The sequence below is a fragment of the Strix aluco genome, chromosome 12, assembly GCF_031877795.1.
Source record: "Strix aluco isolate bStrAlu1 chromosome 12, bStrAlu1.hap1, whole genome shotgun sequence".
In the NCBI taxonomy this organism is placed as follows: Eukaryota; Metazoa; Chordata; class Aves; order Strigiformes; family Strigidae; genus Strix; species Strix aluco.
The window spans coordinates 11,014,512-11,039,185 of record NC_133942.1 but is presented as its reverse complement, the minus strand read 5'-3'; the positions used below and the strand labels follow the sequence as shown (position 1 = coordinate 11,039,185).

Sequence of the window (24,674 nt, the reverse complement as noted above, 5' to 3'; positions counted from 1 at the left end):
GCCGGGCAGGGCTGCCCCCCTCCCCTCCCCTCCCGTCCCGTCCCGTCCCGTCGCTCCTCGTGCCCCCGTCCGGCGGGCGGGGGGGTCCAGCTGCCCGCGCCCGGCGCAGCCCTGGCCGCAGCGGGAGGGCGTCAGCCGGCGGGGTCGGGGACGGGCCCCGCGGGAGCGGGGAGGGCTGCGGGGTGCGGCTGCCTAGCAGGGAGGGGGCTGCCCCCGCGCCCGTCTCTATAACGCCGGGGCCGCCTCGCCCAGCGCACCGCATCGCTCCGGCTGCGGTTACGGCCTGCGAGCGGCTCCGCCCCCGCCCCTCCGGCCCGGGGCCGCCCGAGGATTGAGGGAAGGGAGGGAAACCCGTCAGGCGGAGCGGCAGGAGGCGGAGGCGGGCCGTCAGCAGCGCTCCGCTCCGCTCCGCCCGAGCCGGCAGCGCCGTAGGGCGAGCTCCGGTGCTGAGGGCGCAGGAAGGGGCCGAGCTGCCGGAGGTCCCCGGGGCGCCGGCGGCTCCCAGCGGCCCGGATTGGCGGCTCGGCCCGCGCCGCGCGGGGCCGGCGGGGCTCGGCGGCGGGAGAAGCAGCTGCAGCCGCCACCGTCCGTCCCTCGCTCGCTCCCTCCCTCCCTCCCTCGCCGGGTCCCGGAATGGGCCTGCAGGAGCTGGCGGTGTGGCTGCTAGCGGCGGCCGGGCTGGTGCGCGGTGAGTGAACGCCGTGCTCCCGCGGGCAGCGCGGGCTCCGCGGGCAGCCACCGGCAGCCGGGGCGGGCGCGGGCGGGAGCGCCGGGACCGCTGCCCCGGGCCCTCCGCGGCACGGCGGGTCCGGCCCCCCGCCGCCCCCTCTCCCCAGGTCCGGGCGCTGCGGCGGGCGCTGCCTCTGTCCCGGGCGCTCGCCAGCGCCGGGAGCTGCCGGGAAGGGCCGCGGGGACGGGGGAGCAAACTCCGTCAAGGCACTGGAATGGTACCTGCTCCTGGGCAGAGACTGTGGCTCCCGGGGGGGCAGTTCAGGAGTAGGAAATAGGGGAGAGGAAAGTCCGTCTGGAGGGGTGCAGGGCGGGCTCGCACCCTGGGGACCTGTTCCTACCCGACCCAGATTTCCTTTAATTCTGAAACCGCCTCTGTCCTTGGTCTACTCTGCTCCATCCATGTGGACCCGCTCCCTCTCCCTCCGTAGAAAAACAGCAGAACAAAGACTATCCCTAGATTTAAGGTGTGAAAAGGCCAGAAATGCCTGAATATTATCATGTATGTTAATGTAGCGCCTATCATCTCTGCCAGGAATGCTGTACCCCCACTTTATTCATAGCTGCATGAACAGAGAACAAAGCAGAAAGTACTTGCCCCAAAGACTTGTCAATCTGAAGCTGTCTGAGAGCAGGAGTCAGTCTAACCTGTGGCCATTTTTCTCCCATTGTCTTGCTGATGCCCTCTGCTGTATCTGTGTTCTGCTTCTCTGGTTATAGCTATGCCAGGACAGGTGTCAAAACACAGGTAGTGTATTTCCTCTTCACCGCTTCTTGCTGCTGGACCAAAGGGTACACAACTTGCTAATGATGCTTTTGTCATTTAGAATTTATCACTCCTGGCCAGAAACAATCAAAGAGGGAATCCCCCTTACAGGCTGGGATGAAAAGAGAGAGTGATACATTTGTGATAAGACTTTGTTGTAGTAACTAATGAACTGTATGAATTACAGTGACATTTTTCTGGGAATGCAGCAGGTAAAATAATAGATACACAATTATCTGATAGGAGAAGAGTGTATGTCCTAGCTTTACTTTCTGATATAGAATCCTAATTATTTCTCTATTTCTTCCTGTGTCTGAAGAGTCCCTGCAAGGAGAGTTCCAAAGGAAGCTTTACAAGGAGCTGCTGAAAAATTACAACCCTCTGGAGCGACCAGTTGCAAATGATTCCCAGCCACTCACCGTCTATTTCACTCTCAGCCTCATGCAGATCATGGATGTGGTAAGTCCATAACCTTCTAGGAAATTATTTCTTTAAAGGGGTGGATTTTTCCTTCCTAGAATGGAGACTTGTGATAGCGAAGGAAGACTGTAAGATATAGGAAAGCACAAATAATTCAAGACACGACACCAAATTTTGACTGCCTTTTTAAAGAAGTAAACTTAAAAGTGAAGTTTGCCTCTTTCTTGGATCTCTTGTCAATATTTCCCAACCTTCTTAGCAGTATGAAATATTTAAAGTGAAGTTCAGACTGCATACTTTGCCTTTTGAATCCTTAACTGTACTTAGAACCAACAAGAAGTGTAGTCTGAGGTGTGTGTGGGGGGAGGATATGCAAACCCAAAGTTCTTGATTTCTGGTGGTCACTAAAGAGCTGCTTATTTTTGGAGATGAATGGGGGGAGAGGAAGGGGGTGTCCTGGCCAAAATCCAAGTTATATTATTTCTTATCTTATTTAGAAAAGATTGCTACATTCTATATGCCTAAATTTTAACTGCTGTATTTGCAACTACAGTTGTTCGGTGTATCAATGGATACTCTTGTGCAGTGCTTGGGAGGCTTTTAAAATGCACTCTAGGATCTTTTGGGTTCAAATATAAGTAATTTAAACATCACAGCGGCACAGAGATCAAACTCTACATATAAGTGGCTTTACAATATTCATTTTTACTGAGTTCAACTAGCTATGGCCACTAATAAAGAAGTTAATTACTTAAAACTAGTAGTTAACCTCAAAATGCCACTCTTTCCATCAGATGCTTAAAGTTCAAGGCACAGTAAAATTAAACAAAAAAGAAAGATGGGATTATTCATGACAAGTGGCTTGCTTTCTGTCGCCTTACAAGCTGCTGATTGCCCAAATCCAGACAGTGTTCATTTAGCATCTGAAGGTCAGCACACAGAGAACTCTGCAGATTTAGATGCTCGTAGTTTCTATGCTCATTTTTGCAAGTTTTAAATGCATTAGACCTCAGGTGAAAACTTAGGATGTGTATTTCCAGGATGATATTTACTATTTGCTAAAGTGAGAGTAAGCAGTTGTAATCAGTGAGCTGTTTCAGTGTCAGTGCCACTAAAGCCGACAGGCAAAATATGTCAGTTCTAGCCTTGTCTACAGCAGTTGAGTTTTAATATATGGGATGCCAACGAGCAGAACAGAAGCTACGTGGAGTCATATATTCTTTGAATGACGGTGAGGGAAGAATATGTGTTACACAGAGTGCAACAATTTCAATGGGTGCTGGCAGACTGAACTCCATGCAGACTGTGGCAGTACTGCACAAGCACCTGAGAGCTAGGAGAGGACAGCCAGGTATTACACCAAAACTTTGATGTGAGATAAAAGCCTGTACCAGTGGGCTGATATAGCAGATGACACTAACATCCCACTAACTGTATGTGGGCATGCTTTTATTATTAATGATATTTATTATTATGAGTGGGCTAGAGATTTTGAAAAAAGGGGATGTCCTCACACTGGACACTCTTCAGACACAAGTAGTAGTGACTCCTGGCACAAAGAATCTGTCTAAATAGACAAATAAGCAAGAGTGCCTTTGGGACAATCGGAGACAACAGAAAAAGCGTAAAAGCGGGGAACAACACAAAAGGAATAAATGATACTGTGTTAATAAGGGATATATTAATTTCATGATTCATCTTCTAATTGTATTCCCTTAGAATGTGTCAAGGTAACACAAAGAGGGGTATTCAAAGGGCAGTGGGAGACATGAGGAAAGGGCAGGTCAGAGGAACATAAGAGAAGGAAGCTGAAGTGAAGAGAACGAAGGGCAGCATGGGGACAGGCAGTGCTTCAAAGGTCTGAATGCCTGAAGGTCTCTGCAGCTATTCTTGCTGGCTCAAACCTTCATGGGTCTCTTGCCACATACTGCAGGGAATGTGAAGGACAGGGCAGAAATAACCACTCAGTTCTCTTGGCCCCGTATCATCTGTGTGATGGAGCTTTGGTCTAGCTCCTCTTTCCAGTGCATCAGGCCCCTTAGTGGCTTCTGCAGCACCTCCTACAGGCTGGAGCCTTCCTTCAGTTGTAGCTATGTATTTTGTGTATCTCTGGTTTTAGTTAGATTTTCATCTTTGGTAGTAATAGGCCAGTATGTTCAGGAAAGCTTAGCCAGTCTGTTCAAGGCCTGTTTAAACTGAGCACCTGACCAAAACTCCACATTTGAATGTATCTCTGCAGAACTCAACACCGTACAAGATGCTTCAACTGAACCTTAAACCAGGCTTCAATAAAAACTCTTTCCAACCATGGGCTTAGTTTACAAGGCCGCCTTCTGTAGCTCCCTTCTGGGAAATGACCTCCTGCTGCAGAGTGTGCCTTCTCACAGCAACTGAGCACCTTTTGCTTTGGTACAGGACAGTACAGTCCCCTTCAAAGGGTTTTTGACAACTTTTTCCTGAACACACAGTTGTACAACACTTATCTAGTGCTGGGTTTATTTTGATAACCAGGATAAAAACCCTAATGCTGTGGGGTTTTTGTTGTTTGGTTGGTTTTGTTATTGTTAGCACTACACTACATACAATATATTTCAGAATTATTTCAGATCAGGAGAGCTCAAAAAAGCACTTTGATCCGAAATAAAACAGGGTTGTGAACAGACCAATTTTCTCCCTAGCTTTTAGAAATTGCACTTCTGGTGTCATTCTATATAGACACATTTGTCCTGAATATGTTAAGCTAACTTGTTTTTAAGTATTAACCACCCTGGGAAAGGTTTGTTGTGTGGCCAAACCCTCTCAGTGATGACACTGCTTACAGAAGCCTTCTTTATGTCATTAAAAACGCTTCCTGAATAGAACAAGCTGAATGCCCACAAGACTTTTTCCTACTTAAAATTACATCTATACTATAAAGGTTTCCTTTGCATTTTTATGAGTTAATAGTGGGGCACTCTTCTCCCCACGCTCCTGACATGGCTATAACCATGTCCTTGACTACTGTAGGGACAGTTGGCTGTTGGAGACACAAATGGCTAAAGGACAGCAGGCGGTCAACTTCACAGAGTTTCTTCTGGAGTTGTCAAGTTTAATTAAAAACCATATAAACTGAAGGGCAAATATCTACAGATCACTAGACAGTCTGGGTATAGTCAATGACTGGCAGTCTTAGCTAATATGATTCAAAAGGGAGTTTTTGATCCTATGTGCCTTTCAAAAAAAAAATCCCTTCAGAATCAGTAAGAAGCCATAGTTTTTTGTTCTGGCAGTTTAGTTACAGCTCATTCTGCTTGCTATAAAACTGACTGCATTTCTTTCTCAGAGATCTGGGATTGACAGGCAAAGAAAGAAACCAACCATGAAGTAAATTAAGCTTCACACTATAAAATAAATGAGTTTTCTGAATTGTCAACAAGAAGCCAATGCTGGTGGGAATGACAGCTACTTGCAATAACAATTACTGGTTTAACAAGCTAGAAACAAAACATGTCACCATCATACTTTCCTGTAGTTTATATATTCACTTTAATGGGTTTTCAGCTGATACCAGCTGTACTGGGAGTTAGACCTATGCAGAGCAGATCCGTCAAATCCCTGGCAGAATAAGATTGAGCCAGGCTGCATCCTGGCTGCTCCTATTCCTTACTTGAAGTCTCTTCCATTCCACTTTGACTTTGCTGATAGGAAAGGGGAGACAGTATATGAAACCTTTTGCAAATACAGTGGATGTTTCCTACCTTACCTTTCTAGTTTAACTCTTTCCTTCTAAAACTAGCAATTATTTCTACCCTCTGCTTGCAGATATGTTTTTCTTTTTATTGGTATTGCATGTTAATATGCATGCTAGTATCAGGACTACATAACAAGGGACCCATAAGTGCCGATTGCCCCAACTTTAGTTCACTATAAAATAGTTAATGAACTGTCTATTGATAATGCAAATTGGCACAGTAAATTATACAGTGTTGCTAAATGGGGAGGGAAACAGTGGCAGCGTGAGAAAAATGTAGTTTGGAGACACATGAATGAAGAGGAGAGCTAGGAAACGGGGGGTGCTTGGAGGAAAAGTGGGAATGCATGGTAGACCTGAGAGCCGGCAAAGGAGTTTGGAAGAAAGGTGGAATTTAGGTGGAAGAGGATGGGGGGCAAAATGGAAAGAAAGAGGTTTGAAAGGACTTAAAAAAAGCTTCTGTGTCAAGTTAATAAGAACTTTCAAGAGAGAGATCCTAGGTATCTTTCAGTTTGCTTTATTCCTGTATTCCTTAATAGAAAAATCACTGCTCGTAAACCTTTGCAAAGCAATCTTTCAATTAAATCATCCTGAAGTGAAAACAAAGTGGAGACAGCCAACTGGCCAGAAGTGCTCTTCAAGGACATTTGAGTTACTATAACATCAGAAGATGGAATAAGATGTTTCTTTTGCTTTTTAAAATTATTTCAATTTTTTTGAAATGAGAAATGCCAAGCAATTTGACGAAAGAAATGAAAAATAACCTACTTCCCCTCTGATTTGCTGAAATCTTGTTTCAAAACTCCTTGCAGTAAAGCAATGTATATTGAACGAATAGCCTGATAATAAACGTCTCTCTGGATCTCAATCAGAAGATGTTTGGAAATATCTGACTTAAGAAAAGAAAACAAAATTTAAGAATAAGCACAGAAGGAAAATCTTAACAGACAAATGCTAAGGGTATCTATATACCTTAGCAGCAGGGGAGGAAGAGGGGTTAATGGTCATAGTTGGTCAAGGTCATAGCTTCAGTACAAAATATAAATAAAAATTTTTTGATAAAAATCAAAAAAATAAGAAGCATGATGTAGAGAAGCTACTTATTTTTCTCTACATCTCACCTCATGGAAACCCCACCACCTGCACAAAAAGCTAGTTTTTGGCCTCTGCCTGTCTAATATTTCAGCGTTGGTATGGAGCATGAACCTAACATGCTTAGGAAAAACTTCCAGCATATGCATTTTTGAGAAACAGATTCTTGAAATATGCTGACATTATATAATTTCCACACTGGATAAAATTACAGCCACCACTTTTTAAACACTATGTGGAGGCAAACACCTTCTAATGTTCTTATTTTCTCTTGTAACATCCACCCCAATAATAGCATCAGAGGAGAACATTCAGCTGCTACCTTCTGGTTTAGAGTGAACACTAGGAATAGACACAGCAGCAGTGCTGTTCCTGCTCTGCTACATCCCATGGAGAATAGTGAATGGCACAGAAAAATGAACACAGTGATCACCAAGGTATGAATTTTGTGCCTAGCCTGACATTTTAACAATAGATGTATTTGTACCTACTGTAAGTTAACACAATTAAGAGAAATGTATCTGAGGGAATTCCATCCCCAAAAGTCAGAAGATGAAACCTTAGAAATTAATGCAAAATGATCATACATTTACACTGCAAATTACTGCTTAGAGACACAGGCATGAAGAACTGGAATACACTGAGATATGCAGTGAGACTTCAAACTCATTTTTTACTGCTATATAAATGAGTAGAAGAATCCTATGGCCTTATTTTAGTTTGGAAGGGGCCTTCAGAGGTCATCTAGTCCACCTCCCTGCTCCATCTCCCTGTACCAGATGACATGTAAACACAGCTGAAAAGATCATATTTGTTCCAAAACATTTGCAAACTAATTATATTTCAATAGACTGGATTCTTTAACATAAGAATCGTCCATATTATAATAACTGTTGAAGTGTACAAGACAGCGTTAAATAAAACTTTAGCATAAAAATGCTAAAGTTAATACCAGAATTATTGCATTGGGATCAGACCAATGGCTTTCCAATACTAACTTTCATTAATATGTCTTCTTAGATTTTCTAAGGAATTTCAGCAATTTTACTCTGCAACTGTTGAAAACATTACTGTGTTCTGGGGCTTTCTGGTTTGAATCTAGAATTTATATTAACTTTCTGTGTGGAACTTGGGGCACCATTTTGTGAGTGTCCTAAGGTGATCTCAGCACTCTGCTGCTGAAAGAGATGATCTTGCTAACTTCTGGCTTCATGTTCCTACCCCTTTGCCTAGCACCAGTGCCTTTGGGACTGAGCAGTTAGCTGTATCCTTTTTTTGAGGAGTCATTTTTCTAGATGACCTGTACCTACTTTGGATTTAGAGTAGTAGCTTAAACTGCTCACAAACCTCTACCTGTGGTTCTTCACTTAAAAATCTGCTATATATTTAGCAAAAAACCAAGCTAGTTCCATCTCTATCTGAGCCAAATTGCTAAACTTGGGAGAATGCTGGATCAATACTATCTTAGCTTGTGACTTATGTAGCAAGGGACATTTTCGTGGGTATAAACATGTCCATTTTGGTCACTCTGATCATTAATTTTTCTTTTTTTCCTATCAGAAGAATCAACATCTAATAATTTATTTAAGAAAGTTGAATTCAGTTATTTGTCTACATGAAAATTCAAGTTCTTACTTATGTTCTGTAACACCATTTAGTCAGGAATCTTTCATGGTTCCTCCAGACATTTACTAGCTAATTAAATAATTTACTACACAACAGTTTTGACTTATTTTTCAGTTTCTCCTGTTTCTTTTTTTAATTTCTAGTTAGGGGAAAGAAAAGTGCTGAATAGTTTTTTTGTACGTAGTGAGCAGCAACAGAATCTCAAGAGAAATCCTGTTCCTTTAGGCTGTTCAGCTCACTTGCGCAGACCAAAGGAAAAATGAAAGCATTCAAACTTTTTAATGTTTATCTGAACTCAGTCAAAGTTTGCTCATCCTACATTGCCCTTGGTTACTTGTATGACTTAAGTTTATATATTCAAGGGCTTTCGTCCTTGTTTCATTTTACACAGTGTAAGTGATACAGTTGACTTCAATGACTTCCATACAGTGCTTAGCAAAGCCTCTGCATAAGAATCTGTAACTCAGTATTTGCAATCAAATACCCTGGACCCACTGGGCAAGATAGTAATGTGAAATATCTTGAAATTTTAGAAAGAAAATTATGCTGTCATTCAAAGAAGCAGAACAGCATCTGTAAAGAAACAGACTATAAAACAAACATCTCCCTAGCCAAAAAAAAAAAAAAAGAAAATAAAAAAGAAATTTAAATCTGGAAAGATGACTAAAACAACCAAATCAAGAGGATCATTGAGAAATGGTACTGAAGAAGTTCCTAAGCTGTTTATCAAACCTCAGCAGCCTCTTTGCAAACAATGGTTGTGGCAGAAGCTCATCAAATTTGCATTATTCTTTTAATTTTTAGCATTCATTTGTGTACATCAGAAAAAGTCTCTCCAGGCTTTATTTTCCTCTCACTTTGCTGCTTGATCTTTATTGCCTCCATGCTAAAGGGAGAAACTATTTGCACTTTCATCTTGCAGCCATTTCCATTCTACCATGATTTACTCCTGAGTTTAGAAAACGAGCAGTGGTGGGATATGCTTTCTGATATTTTTAGTTAGTTTAATACCTATGAAAGTTACTGGATTATAACAGAAAACAGAGTATTCTGCTTCCTCGTGAAATATGAAGAACAGATCTTTTCAAATAACAGTCTAAAATATTCTGATAATTGATCTATTTAAACAACATCTCTCCCTACCCTACTATGGTGAGATAGTGATATGCTATGAGAAACTGCAACCTTATTTCTGTGATATTTTTCCATTTTTCCTGTGCTTCTACACATCTTCGGGCATTTTTGACTATTTTTTCCTTCAGCATCTTTCTTTTACCTACTCTTCTTGAAGAGTGTTAGATCTGGAAAGATATTTTAAACACAGTCTGTATTCTGTAGGATGGAATGGGAAGCAATGAAATTTACACTACTTTAAGGCAGTTTGCAGGAAGGAAAAAAAGGACTGACTAAAGGCTCTAAAAAAACTCCTGATAGTTAACTGAAGTTGACTGGAGGACATTAGAGATGCTAATTGTATGAGGAAATCAGAACTTCTGTTCTGCTTTCTGATTCCCCAGGAGAGGTCTTCGTAATTGTAATACAAATCAGTTGAGGTTTTTCTGTTTGTTCGGTTTTTAGTATGAGTAAAGCAAAGCAGTTTCTCTAACATTTTTCTCATCCTTTGTGATATAAATAATCAGCATGAATTGTAAAAGCTTGGCACTTCATTTCTTTGTTTTCTAACTACATTGGTATGGATGCCCCATTAACTTAAAAAGTGAGTAGACGTCTACTCCTATGCCACTTGTGATGAAGAAGGTTTGCATCTTACTGTGAAAAGCATGATGAAGTCCTAGAAAATGGATTCTGTTGTGACAGACTGCTGTAGAGCACAGGGATCGGAACATAAAGCCTTCACATTTGCACAGGACCTCTGACTAGAACAACAGAATTTGCAAAGTCACATCATCTAGTAATTATTACTAGTCCTCAGTAATCAGCTAATAAAACAAAATTACAGCACAAGACAATTTTGGGGATTCAGGTCTGGCTACCTAATACTTGTTCTTATACAAAGCTTTTAATTCACAGAAGTTTGGGGACTGAAATGAATATACTCCCTGTAATATTCAGAATTGTTCCTCTTTTTCTTAAAGACTATATACAGTTAAAATGACAATTATTCTGTCATATTCAAGTACTAGACAATACATCATGTAACTACTTAATACAAAGTTCATATCCTTTGTTTTGACCAATATGGATCAGCTTGTTACAATCTGGAAATTTGTATGAAATGTTTGAAAGCCCTATATTTTTCTTTAGCAACATTCTTGTCCTCAGATAGCAGAGCTACACTGATCTGTATTGGCTGAGGATCTGGCTCCATAAAATACAAGTATTAGACCAGCATTTTCAAACCTTCTTTGCCTGTTAAATTACTTCCCTGTTCCGAGGCTCCTGGGAGACCTGCAGGCTCAGTCCCAGCCGTGGCACAAGCTGATCCGTGTGTGCGGTCTAGTCTCTCTGCTCATCCGCTGCGGGTTTTGTGCACACACAGACTAATTACATGCTCTATAAATCTGGTGCTTCTTGGGAAATCCTGCTTTACTGTGCAGATAAAGATGGGAGTTGACTTGGTTCTTCCTGGATTTGATTTGCCTCTGACTGCAGTGTCAACGCACACTGAGGAAGGAGTTCAAATGCAGGTAGTTGCCCCTGCTGGACCCATTTCTTTTCTGGGAAGGCTTCTGAAAGTGCTGTGGGAAGATGCTGTGGGCTGGATGAATTATCTGGGGAAAAGCAACCCACACCTAACCATCACAGCCTCTGCCCCACTCCTGTAACGTGATCTGTGTGGGTTCACAAGTTGGCAGGAAAGGTGCTGCAGCAATTTCAGGGATGAGGGCAGGAAGTGGTGCTAAAGCAATGCACCTAACCTCTAACACCATCCTTGGGAGCACCTCTGTTACCAGAGCACCTCTGTTATCAGATTACCAGCCATGGTTTAACATTTTTAAGTAGCAGTCATGATGAGCTATGGCTCTTAAACAGAATACCACCTAATTGATTGTTCCTGTTCTGTGTTTCATTTTAGGGCTGTATTCTCAGACCTGTGCAGCAGATGCAGTGCCTGTACAGTTCTGAGAGAAAAGCACACACTATAAAAAGTTTTCAGTAATTTACAAATCTAATAGTGCTGACAGCAGTTGAACAAAGTATTGTCCATGGACTGAAAGCAAACACTTTTCTATCTATAAACGGTGTATTAACATAGAAACATTCAAATGTTAATTACTTCAAATTTAGATGATACAGATGTGAATTCTTCAGTTTCTCCTGAACTCCTCACCATGTTCGCCTGAATAGACTACTGAACAATCCAACTGTTCCCATCTAAATATACCTCTGAGTTACAAAAAAGGGAAAGAAAAAAAAAAAAAAAGGAAGATTCACAATGGGTTGGTAGCAGGGAGCATGTATGTACAAGTGCTTATATAGAAAAAGAAATCTTTTAACATTGAGTTAGAATTTTAATTACTTAAATAATTTCTTCTTAATGTGTTAACTAATTTATTTTGAATTTTTAATTTATTTAAAATGAAAATATTTATTTTCCAAGAATAACCAGAAGAAGCCTGAAGTAAACTTTTATATTCAGATTTAACCTTCATTTATGCTTCCATGTCCATGCCTGTTATCTGAATCTAGAATTTGATTTGTAAAAGGAAAGGCTGTTAACACTGGCCTCAACAACACCTAAGAGCTGGCATGAAGCCATATTGCTGCTTACTGGCAGCAACGTAAGAATATGATATTTATCCAGTTCATCTCTCCAAAATCCTCTGGTAGTGATGTGAAGCCGTATTTGCATGGCCTATAATCATGTCTCCGTATTGCTTATATGATCCTCATAATGGAATAGCCTGAAGGGAAGATGATTGATAACCATGTGCAGAGTTGGTGGACCCACGCACGTGTTCAGTTATACAGCACTACTACTTTGGACTTTTACTGGCTTGTTTTCTATGTTCAGCCACGAGTATTAACATATTTCTGTGGTTGGCATCCCCATAATTACTCTCAATAACTACACAGTTGTGTCAGTTAAGTATTTGAGGGGAAAGAAGCAGGCCTTTTACCCACTACCACCAATGCTACTAAATGCAAGAATGAACACAGAAAAAATAATGAGCACTGGTAAGTTTGACTGAACCACTCACTGAGCTCAAGAAACTAAAATAAGCGTTTTTATGGATTTTGGAGTACTCACTCCATCTCTGACCCCACCAGGTAGAAATGTTCTTTTCATAGGAGAGAGTTTGCTCTTTTGTGTTGCAGAAAACAGCAGCCTGAAGGACTGTGTAGGTGTGCTGACATTTCAGTCATGACGCTTGTTGTATTTGTGAAGAAAGAGACACACAGTTGATTTTCATCAATATATTCCTCTCAGCCAAGCTCACGATTTCTCAGTACCTTTGTCAGTGATTCTTTACAGGTATTAAAGAGAAGTGGGGACCATATGGATTTTTAGGGAAAGTTGAAAATGAAGACCCTGTAAAAGAGGACTCTCAAACCTGTCACTCAGAGGATGTAGGGTAAAGAATAACTAGAATTTCTGTAATGCTGATTCATCCTCTCTTCCCGAGTTTTTAATGTGTCTTAGTAATACTTCTGTGTCAAGAGCTGCAGAGATGTTCAGCAGGATAAGCAATGTATTTTGTACCATACCCTTCTCCAGGGAATTTTTTAATTGCCATGGTGATGTCTGTGCTGTATCCTAGATGGAACAAAGACCCCAAGACATTGAGAATAATGGATTATGTTGCATAACACAAATTTTGGAGCTACTCCTTCTTGCTTAATTTGCCTACACTTGGAAAGACGGAGATAAGATAGTATAGTTAAGAGAGACCATCTGGGATGAGTAATGGCACTTTGCTAATTGGTTGTCTGAAGCTGGCTTTAACTATGTCCATTTGTAGTAGCTAGAGCTATTCCTCAGGGTTGTGTCCTAGTCAGATGCCTCTATCTCTGTGGCTCTGGTGTTCCTCAAAGGTTCTGTGGTTTCAGCATGTGAACTGATGCTAAAACATGGACAACATGCTCTGGTCAGGTGTGGAACTTTCTGTTGCTCTTAATCACAAAAATAGAAGAATGCCAGCAGCAGGCTGATGCTGGAGCTCTGTGCTCTGATCACACAAAGGGAGAGGAAGCTTTGTGTTCAGCTCCTTGTTCTCCCATAACTTTCTCTTCTCTCGAAGAAATCACCTGCTTTCCTTCCACTTTAATTTGCTAAATATACATGCTATAACAGCACTTCCATATGACTTATGAACATTTTGAGGAGAAAGGCTTAATAAAAAGTCAAATATGACTTAAAGTTGATTTGCAAGAATAAAAATAGAGTCAAATCTTTTGATATAATGCTGTCCTGGCATTACTGGTATATCCAGCTGTAATGACCTGACCTTTCAACTTCTATGTTTTGCAGCTAACCTCTAGGCAAATAAATCAAGTTCAAAAGCTTTGATTCCCTCTTGTTCTAACACTAAGGAGTGGGGCTACAGGGGTTCTATTATTCCCTCTTAGCCTGTGGAATGGTTGGTAGTTCCCAGATCCCAGCGTGCACTCAGAGCTGGGATGCCTATCTGTGTCAGCCTTGGCAATGGTAATCAGCACCTAGAGCCAGTATTTAACAGTAATTCAGGGTTCAATCTTCTCAATGGGAGTCTGCCATGGAATACAATGGAATCAAGAATTATTTGTAAATAAAGCAACAGAACACGGTTATTACTTTGCATGCTTGTAATAAATGCACTTTAAGCTCTATGCTATATTTAATAATTAAACTGAGTGAAACCTACACTGAATCATGGGAATTCATAAAATAACTTGAAAAAATGCAACCTCCCCCTCTTGCTCTTCAAAAGTACTTTTTTTCATGCAAGATGTGCAGTATGTTATTAGGTATGTACTCTGCTCATTTCATACACCTGATCCCTGCTTGTCTTTGCAAAGATGAATGTGTTCAAATCTAAATACAATCTCTTGCTAACAATGATGTACTGAACAAAAAAAAGAAAAAAGAGTGCTATTACAATTATGTCCCCATGGTAACAGAAATGGTACATCATGAGGCTCTTACATATATTTATAATCTCCACTTCTGTTCTGTGAAACTTGGGTGAAAATACATCTCAAGCCCACTGCCAGGACAAAGCCCTATTACAGTCAATGGCAAGCACGACTGTCAGACCTTGTCAGAGTATATATGGAACAGAAACACATTCCCACATTTTAAGGAGGCTCCTCATGCAGATGCTCTGCCCAGAGTTAAGATGGCTCTTCTATGCTCTTTCTCCAGCAGCTTTTCTGCTGTGTAAGATTTGCATGCATCTGGGAGGACCTCTGTATGTTTTGAGCAAACTCCGCCTTTCTTTTAAAGCAAGATGAAGTAGTTGGGGGAAGAGTATATGCTTCTTGCAAAAGCATGTAAGAGTACGTGGTGTGGAGAAACCAGTGGAGTTTTTCAGACTTGCAAAATAAAGCACACAGAGCACAATTTAAAAAACCCCACCAAACAACAAAACAAACAACACCCCCCACCTCACCCCATCAGAATTTCACCTGAATTAAGCAAAGCAGTCAGACTCCTCATCTCACACTCCAATCTCAACCTTAACCCAGGTAAAATTCAAATGACATTTTTCTAATTTTTATTTTAAGGAAAAAATTAGATATTCAAAAGGCCAAAAATGAGCATCTACTTCTATCTCAGCAGCACAGAATGCTTTAGTAACATTTGAGCATTTTAACTCTAGAAACGTTTAAAATTTTCACAGAACTTTAGCTATAAGCAGAAGCATTCTTGTCTGCTGTATTCAGGTTTACTTCCTCACTCTTTTGTTTCTCTCTTTCTTGTGCACCTGAACAGTGCATGGTACAGGTGAACTCCAGGCTCCAATACCCATGCACACATACCTGAAAATCCCTGTTTTTGTAGACTTACACATAGGTGAAGTTCTACAGTCACTTAAGTCTGAATTGTAACTGTGGGTAAGCTCATAGCAAACCTTGTATTAAGTATGTGCTGGCTCAAGTGTTAAACACAGACCAGAACTGTAGCTAGTCTAGTGCTCAGGGCATCTTTCCACCACTCACACTGGGAGATTTCTTTTCCTCCTCTCCCATTCCCTTCCTCCCAGCTGCTGGATGCTGTTTCTCACCAGTGTTGCCCAGTGACTTGCAGACCACCCTACTGCAGTTTCCACTGCATGAAAACAGTAGCTCATCATAATGGGCCTCACCATGGCTAAAGCCTGTGCCCCTGCATACCCTATCCCAGGACCCCCCTCCACCCAACAGCAGATGCTTGTTTCCATTCGTGGTAACACTGCGTTGTTGCTGCTCTGTTCCTCAGCCTGTCTCTTCAGCTTGCCCTTGTTACTACCTGCAAACATCTGGAACTAATGTCAGCAGATGTGGCAGTCTAAGTTGCTACATGTTGAGCTGTATAACTGTGTGCAAGGACTGCACTCCTAAGGATCTTTACAGCAGTGCTGAAATCTGTAATGCTATGTAACAGTTTCATAGCAGTACTGAAAAGTATTCATTTGGCACTGTTGCATTTATTTGTATAGCTAGGTACTGTTTTCCTTGTGTTTAATTGGCTGAAAATAATGTGCTTGTATGTTGGAAGATTTACAAAGTCAGTTTTATAAAGCATTTGTTGATCTTCTACTCATTTAATCACATTTATAATAATTCAATAAAAAGCCCAGAAAAGATAATAAATAGTCTGAACAATTTAATGGGTTCCTGATGGGAACTTGTACAAACTGTCAAGACAGGAAAATGCTCTACAAATACTAACTATCATATGCCGTAAGAGCAATACCCAAAAGTTAGAACCAGTACACCATAGCTGGCTAGCTTTAAGTACTGCTGGCACTGTTTTAGTCCACAGCCCAGGTAATAAAAAAAAAGGCATTAACACATATATATGTAGGCCAGCCTGGATGTGCACATTTCAAAGGAAGATGACATAAGTAGATATTGCTTTGAAAAAAATCTTCCATATCTGAACTTTAAACATTATACTCTGAGTAAGTAAACATTTATGAAGATAGGTCATATTTTGAAGGTGAGAAGCTGCACAGAATTGAAGTAATAGCAAGATGAGGTCTTGGCTGTCACAGATTACTATCTGCTGAAGAGAGGTACCTTGAGCTGGAATTTTTGGTTTATCCAGCATTATTTCTAAGTAAGTGTGGCCCACTCCTTAATTTCTACAGTAGTTCTAGTAAATATGGCCAGACAGAGGAATCTCTGTATGTAGGTCACAGTTCTAAAACAAAACAAGAACAAGAAATAGAATGAGAGTGCAGAGTCAGACCTTAATCCCACCTGTCTCATGCAGGAAACTTCACTGGATTAACAGTCACCGTCTCCTACAAATATTTATCATTTTGTTCACAAACTTGAGCCAATATATACAACAGTCATTAGCCCTTTCGTAACTCTTTCACAAGTACTCTTCAGCTGCATTCTCTTCTTCAGCTGTCCATTCTAATGTAGGTTCTTGTTCAGCTCTGCTACACTGTTCACATGATGTGAAGAGGCTGATTTTTTAATTCAGACAGGAAACAGAGGAACTGTCACTGCATCTGGGATTGGTACTGCCACTCTGTCCTTCAAGATTATGGAAAGTGCTTGGGACAGCAGGTTGTGTTGGGAATATACCAAAGATTTGCCCTGCATGGTTCCTGGCTAAAGGTTTAGGGGACTTCAATAGACTTTACTCACTGTATCACAAATTAAAGCAGGGGCTGGGGGGAGAGTGAGGAGGGGGTCTCCCTACAGAGGAACTCTGTTTCCCGTATAACTCTTAGTATTTCAGTTGGTCACTAAATAGGCATTTATTGCCTTGGTCCTCTTTGAATTTACGTTCAAAGACAGCCTTTAAAAAAAATAGTAACAGATAGTGGCAGCAATCTATGCCAGTCTGTGTTATCGCCAGCAACAAAACTCCACTTTCTCCAGTCAGGAGCAATTCTACAGAGCAGTCCTCTATTTCAAAGATCTTCAGCATGCAGATTATGAAGAGCAATTCATCTGCCATCCATCAGAAATCTAATAGACCTAAGAGCTTTATAGAAAAGAATTTTTCTTTTCAAATTTCACTCTAACTACTCACATTTTGGTTTGCCTTAAGATTTTAATTATTTGATTAAAAAAAGCTAGAAGCAACTGAAGATCAAGAAGCACACAAAGTAAGGAAGAAATTTTCAGGCTGGATTTCAGAGATTTAACTGCAAAACTCACCTTAATGCTACAGGAGATGTTTAGCTAAATGCTGAGCACAGCTGTAATACCTTATCCCTAAAGGTCTGAAAGAGCCAGAGAGAGTCTGAGTTGGAAGGTGAGAAAGTCACAGTCAGATACCATCCTAGCAGTGAAGGTGCCTCAAGGCTGAATTTGGCTTTGAAGTGGAATGTGGAAGAGAAGAAAGGGTGATGTCCTAAATGCCTTCAACTTTCGCTAAGGTCACTAGCATGGAGTGGCTGAGTATAAAATAATGAAGACCAGCTTTCAGGAGGTTTTTAGCACCAACAGAATCAGGGCAAATTAGCCGCTGACGTAAAGGGAGCTGGCCTAAGGCAAGCACAAGCCCAAGGCCAAGTCATGCAGAATTAGCACACCATGTTGACTGGGCTGTGTAGTAAGAAACATCATCTTAAACTCTGTTTGAACTGTTTAAACAATTTGCAACAGTTGCTGTAATTTTGAAGGAGTGTTGCTTCCCAGCAACAGGCTGTACCACTAGAAGATTAAGTCACAGATTTCTGAGCTCTGTTTTTATATAAAAATGTCACTGATATAGCAAAATCAGAACACCAAATATAAATGTGTGTTTAAGTCTGATGTGGTCTCAAGAAAAATGCAGTTAAACAGTGAAAATTTATATTTTCCACTTCTGACTTTTTCTTGAACCATTGTGAACTTTTTGCATCTGTTTTCAAGAAATCAGAAACATTCTGTGGCCTGTTCCTGGTGTTGAGCCTTACATGCTGGATCATGGAATATTATTATTTATGCATTGGTAATGCATGTTTATATGGCATTTTCTGCATAATCAGAAATATGTGCTGTAAGCTGAGTCAAAAACGTTTTACTATGATAAAAAGTTGTATTGCTGACAACCGGAGAAGTGAATGGTAATTGCACTAACCTATTCCTTTTGTGGTGAAAGGGAAGTCAGGTGGGGAAGAGGCATCAGGAGTTCAAATCTCTTTCATCTAACAGATCCTGTACACTGCCTTTTTCTTCATCTTTATGTTGACTAAAAAAACCTGTTTCACATTGCCAGCTCTCCATGTAGCTTTTTATTCCTATGCAAAAAACCCAAACATTCCTTAATTCCACCCAAATTTGCATTTTAATTAATATTGCCTTTTGGCAGGTAGCAGTGTAGGTGATGCCTTAGGCTTCAGGGGCAATGAATGTGCACCCATTATGGGGCAGCCCGACTCTGCACCCTCTACTACATTCTTCAAGATCAAGACTTGCTGCAGCTACAGCCCCCGCCTATGGATGACTAGACGTAGTCCTTGGCAAGCAACTGCAGTTTTCATTTCAGTGTCCTTGCAGAAGCATCAGGCTGGCTCTTTTAAGTAACTGATTTTTATCCTCGCCCCTGAGATAGCACAATTCAATTTTGCCTGCACAACTAAGAAGCCTTGAGCCACCTCTAACACAAAAGTTTAGCATTAACCTTGGCACACGGGGAGAGGATAATTGCAAGAGTCCCCTATGTTGACTTAGCTTATAAAGAACGCGAGGTTTTCAGATGGGCTCCGGGTGGGTGAAGCTGGACCCCATGCTGCTCTGGCCTCTCCTGGAGGTTGGCCGCACAGGGTGCTGGTGTGCACCAGCACAATGGGCAGGAATGGAGAAGTCCAGCCCCTCCACTACTCGCCATAAGTTTTGAGGATCTCAGATTCATCTTGTCACTATGACTGTCTGAAGTATGACCATAGCATCAATCTTTTGGCAACTGGCCATTTTATGAGTGCTTAACTCACCCTCCAGCCCATTCTCTCAGTACTAATCCTATAAGAATTCAGGCTTTATCACTTCATGTGATGTTTAGTGATGCTCAGTGCATTACCCTAAAAAGGAAGAGGAAGAAAACCCCAAGCTGTGCAAAGCAAAAATTAAACATAACAGAGTTTTAAATGATGGAGGAAAAAAATGTCATTAGGTGCTAGTAATTTGACATTGTGGATCAGAAGATGTTGAGAATGTTTAATGAGCAAGTGCTGAGACAATGCGATAAGAGCTAATGAACTGATTAACCTGCTGGTTTCAGTAGGATGACATTCAAACAAACAAAAGTGAAAATCTATATAGGGAGTGCCTTAGGTGTCTCACTGGCTGCCAGCCCATTTTTAACTTCAGTCTACAATTATTAACTTCAGTCTTGCTACAAAGTACCAATCAGGAACCTTGCATTATTGCTGTAACAGGGATGTCTTTAAATGCCTTTACAAACTCTTTTATTAAAGTTCATAGTAATTGAAGCCCAGTTCAAACAGGCATTACCTTTTCTGTAATCTGGTGAGATTCAACCATGTAAAAATAAAGAATTTGGATTTGAAGTGCAAGAATTACAGCTAATAGATTTTAATCAGGACATCACTTTGTGCAAGTCTTCTGGGAAGTATGTGTTTCTTTCTAGGTGCTGCATGTCGCTGTTGCATGGCAGTCTACAGGCATGCAGGCTTATTTTACTCCCTTTTCCCCTTACTTTTTGCTGTGTAGCTTTTCTAGTGTGGTTAATAGATGTGCTGACATCCCTTTGAAAGTCAGCACATAATGTACCTTGCAAAGTTTGTAATGTCCAGGCTAATAATGCTCTTTCCAAAGCATTGTCAAATTTCCATCTATTCTTTTACATATTCTGTTGAACACAGGGTAAGGGAAGGATAATGTGAGAATCTGATACTGTGTTTCCAAAGGTGATCAGTCTGTTAGACTGTTTAAATTGAAAAGACAAGACAAAACCAGAGCTGGAAACTGGAATAATGGACAGTGCAATTCCCTCTGAAAACTTCCAGAAATTGTTACCTCTACTTTCAAAAATGAATGAAGGACCATTCAGGTCTTCCTGATGTCGGTTACTTTCCCTTCATTAACTACACTGCCGTAAAATAACGTGATAAGCAGTCCAGTAGCAATTTGCCATCTGCCCTCACAGATCATGACTACAGTTGTGAATCAAGCAGACCGAAGTAGCCTCCTGCCCACCTCCCACTGTGCTAATGAAACCTCACTCTTCGTTAGCTGCGCGACTTGGACAGTACTGTCTGAACAGCAAGTAAGCTAAAGTGGCTGGTATGGGAAAAAACCACAACAATCCAAACACCATGATATAGTTTCTGGTCTCATTCTCTGACTAATTTTGCCAGCACCTCAGAATATATTGTCAAGTCCTTTTTGTTTGCTTGTTTATAGTAGAAGGGGTTTGTAATAGGAGCTGCCTTGCTTTTGTGTTCAACACTTTTTCTGTAAGTGTATGTTTACAAAATATTGCAAAGTAACAAAAACTGGTGAAATTCTATGAAGCGTTTGAAGCCCACCCATCATTTATTGGGAAGTACTGCACAACTCTGATGAAAAATACTGTTAATGCAGTTTGCTGTAAAGCTTTTAAAACAGTGTCCAAAAAACTCTCTGAGCTGGGAGAAACCCTGCAGGGTGTCTCCTGCCCCACCTTTCACCAGCTTCACTTGGGACCACAGAGATGGACAAACCCTCTAAAATCAGAATCTTTCCTCTAGTGATGGTTGGGTCAATCCAATAATGACTAAAATGTTGGAAGCCATTTGCTCCAACAAACACTAGGAAAAACCCACCACTATAAACGAAACCTCAGCACGCAGCAAAGTTTTTATAGCTGAGGAGCAATGATGAGATTTATGATTTAAACACTGATGGAACCTTAAATATAGTGATCCAAGTGGGAGTTATTTTGTTCAAATATACTCTTTCAGGCTCTAAATGCTTAAAATAACAGAAAGAAACACCAGGAAAGCAGCATGGGCCATCTTCCTATAGGGCTTGTCTTCACCGTACAAGTTACTTTTGAGTCAATACTCTCAGATACCCTCTTTCAGCTAGATCTGAGTGAAAGATCACACTCTATCACAAGAATAACTCTTGGCCTTCAGAATACATCTGCAGAGTCTCCTGCAGGCAAACCTGTGATGGCTCTGCCATGTGCCTGGCAGTGGCAGGCAGCTGAATCATTCTGCCAGCAGCACAGCTGGATTAAAAGTCTACTGTCCCCCTCAGCTCTGCTCGTTGGACTGCTCAGTGATGGCTCTCTACCCTGCTTCTGTCATGTGTGCTGGTTGATAGTAGACCTCCTTTCTGGTACTCCTAAAATAGTTAATCTGACTATGCTGTGCGCTCAGGGCTTCAAAATAAATCCCCACAGTGTATCATTAGCTTAAGCATCAGCAGCACTCCAGATTTAGTACAATCTTTTCCTGCTACTGAAAAGGGAATTTTTGAAACATCACTAATCTAAGGCTGTGGCCATTCATGTGTAGAAAGAGATCACACTGGGAATAAACTGTGAGTTTAACTCAGAATGTAACCATGCAGGAGTACGTGCAGTTCAGCTAATAGTCCTGAAACAAGCTTCCCACAACATAATGGATTCTGAACTGCTCTGCAGCTTTGAGTAGCCAGTTACGCCTGTACAAAGCAACACAACTACTGTCTGCTCTGCACAGAAACCACACAGCAGTGGTGCTCTCTGGCTTTACTCAGGTGCAGTAGATGGGACATTGCGTTATGGGAACTTGTCATGTTCATCTGAGACAGCACACAGAGCTTTGAGCTCTTTGAACTTTTAATCTTAAATTATCATTGGTGGTATTTACATCTGACCAAAAAATGGCTATGATGAATAGAAACATACATAGGTTTTACATGTCCTTAATCTGCAACACTTGTCTACAGATTTTGGTTCATGGTGAGATGAATGATCTCTTCAGGATTGTTTCTTCATTCATGAATTAAAGATCCCATGCAAACTACCTTTTTTGTGCTCTAACACTATAAGCAGGTTGTTGAGAGAGGCACCAAATTATTGTTTGTATGTCCAGAGAATAACAGCTACTACTGCAAATTAATTACTGCTTTGCCTGGCCGACATCTTCAGCAATGCCTTCAGCATGCTAATTCAATGCAGCTTAACAATGTTTTCCTGAAACCAAAGAGAGACCTGTTTCCCGAGGATGCCGTTTAAATGAGTTGCTCATTTGAGATATTTTTAAGGTTCATGGAGGTGATGAAGCAGAAAATAGAGAGGAAAAGTGCTGAATCACTAGCTATGGTCTGTGCTTTATATTTTTAAATTTACTTTTCATTTTAAAGGAAGGTAGGAACGTGCATTTGAGGGCAGACTTTATTCATGCACAATACCAATCTTTACCTAAAATGTTTCTATTTGTTTCTATGTTGTCCATTTAGTTGTGATTATACATGACCTAGTAACACTGGCATGCATTTACTGATGCTGGTCCTCCAAAGGCTTCACTTGCTTTAAAAATGCCATTGTCTTTTGCACTGCATTTGATTTTACCTGATGTGTAACTTTTTACTATTTTGCTGATTTAAGATGGATTTAATTAAAGGTCTCTCAGGACTTTTGGTTCAGTTAGAAGTCCACCAAACAACAGCAAAAGAGTAAAGAGTACTGACCTTCAGTGACGATTATTATCAAAAAGAGAAAGCTTTTTTTTTTTAATGAAATGTGATTAAACTTTTTTGGGGGGGCATTTAGAAACAACATTTATGTTCAAGAGTGACAGATTTAAGTTCAGAGGTCTAGAGGTATGAGCAACTGTGATAGTTGCTGCTGTACAGGTGACTGAAATATGCTATGACACTTCCTTAGACTGTAAATGAAGCTTTGACTGGTGTTGGGACAGGGATTGTGCGTTCATTAGTAGCCTGTGTAATACTGTCAGGGTATATATAGTATATTCCATTAGCTTCACACAACCCAGGTGGATACTGATACAGTACCTCCACAGAAATAAGGTCACCAATGTTTTCCTGTGTCTGAGAAGTGACAAATTAAACCCTTTAATTAACTGCAGCATTAAGATGCCTATTGTGTCACCTGAGCTTACATGAAGGAGTCACAGGAGGCAAGGTGAAAGGCCTCAAAACCGAAACTGTTCCAAGCAGAATAATATTCGGCCCTAACAACAGTTTTCTGGTAAAGCTGATACTACACTTTTTGTATAGTTCCACTGGTATCAGTGGTGCTGCCTGCGTGTTAAGAAGGTACTCGGTATGGCCTCACTACACATCATCTGAGCTTAGTCACACTTTCTCTGTTTAATATTTTTTCTACTACCTGCATATGTCTGGTGTGTAAGGTTAATGAGTGAGAGGGCTGCTCCTAACAAAGGTGAAACAGGCAACCCCTACTGTAACCTGCTTTGCCTTTTGAGATTCTTTATTAAAAGGAGCCCCAGGCCTGGCAGAAGGATACCCTCAGGAAAAGGTTTGATTGACTACAGTAATATGAAGTACCTGTGAAAACTTCTGTTGCAGTAAATTAGAGGCAATGATTTCCTCTGCTTTGAAAAGTACCTTAGCAGAACTGGCTATTTCATAATAGTCAAATGTATTTACCAGTATTGTTTTAGCTGTATGGTACTAAGCTGTGGTTTGTGTTTTTCTTCCTCTCCTCCTTCCTCCCAGGATGAAAAGAATCAAGTATTAACAACAAACATCTGGCTACAAATGGTAAGTTTTGAAACAAAGTATTTTTTTTTCCCTTTTAGTCTTTGAATTTAATCTGGTGAGGGGTTTGAATTTTAGGAAACTTATCAAAGTTTTGTTCTGTATCTTGCTACAGACACAGTTGACAAAGCTAAGCTGAATAGAAAACTGTAAGCCTGAGATTTAGGTCTTGATGTTTCAGGTATTTCTGAAAACTTTTAAGAATTTGAGTCACTATATCTAAGTAAGTTACTAACTCATTGTAGTTGATTTAGTCATGCTAAACTCTTGATTGTCATAATGGTGTCCTAAGAGTCCCAGGTGACTATAGGTGTAAGTGCCTTATCATTCATTTCAGCAAATCCATTATGTGTGGTAAATCATTTGACTGCGAAAGAGAACTATACATGCAAGAAATGCATTTCATCTGTAATAGCTGTTCCGATCAGCATTCTGAAAATCATCAGATGGTTCTTCTGATACAGAGAAAAAATTGTTCCAAAGAGGTTCATTATCTCCTGAGAGCTGCTGCCACTGTCCTAACTGAATACCTCTGCC

The 24,674-nt window shown here is 40.9% G+C and overlaps 1 protein-coding gene across 3 annotated transcripts in view; it reads left to right on the top strand.

Moving 5' to 3' along the window:
- The first annotated feature begins 406 nt into the window (after window positions 1–406).
- LOC141928811 (neuronal acetylcholine receptor subunit alpha-7) overlaps window positions 407–24,674 on the top strand; it is a 44,213-nt gene continuing 19,945 nt past the window's right edge. For 2 of the 3 annotated variants that reach the window (XM_074837552.1, XM_074837551.1), the window contains exons 1-3: window positions 407–688; window positions 1,815–1,954; window positions 24,096–24,140. In XM_074837552.1, coding sequence (XP_074693653.1) covers window positions 634–688; window positions 1,815–1,954; window positions 24,096–24,140 — 240 coding nt within the window. In that variant the 5' untranslated portion in view covers window positions 407–633. Of the gene's footprint in view, window positions 689–1,814; window positions 1,955–12,801; window positions 12,902–24,095; window positions 24,141–24,674 lie in introns of those variants that run through there. The other variant, XM_074837553.1, reaches the window with a different exon arrangement.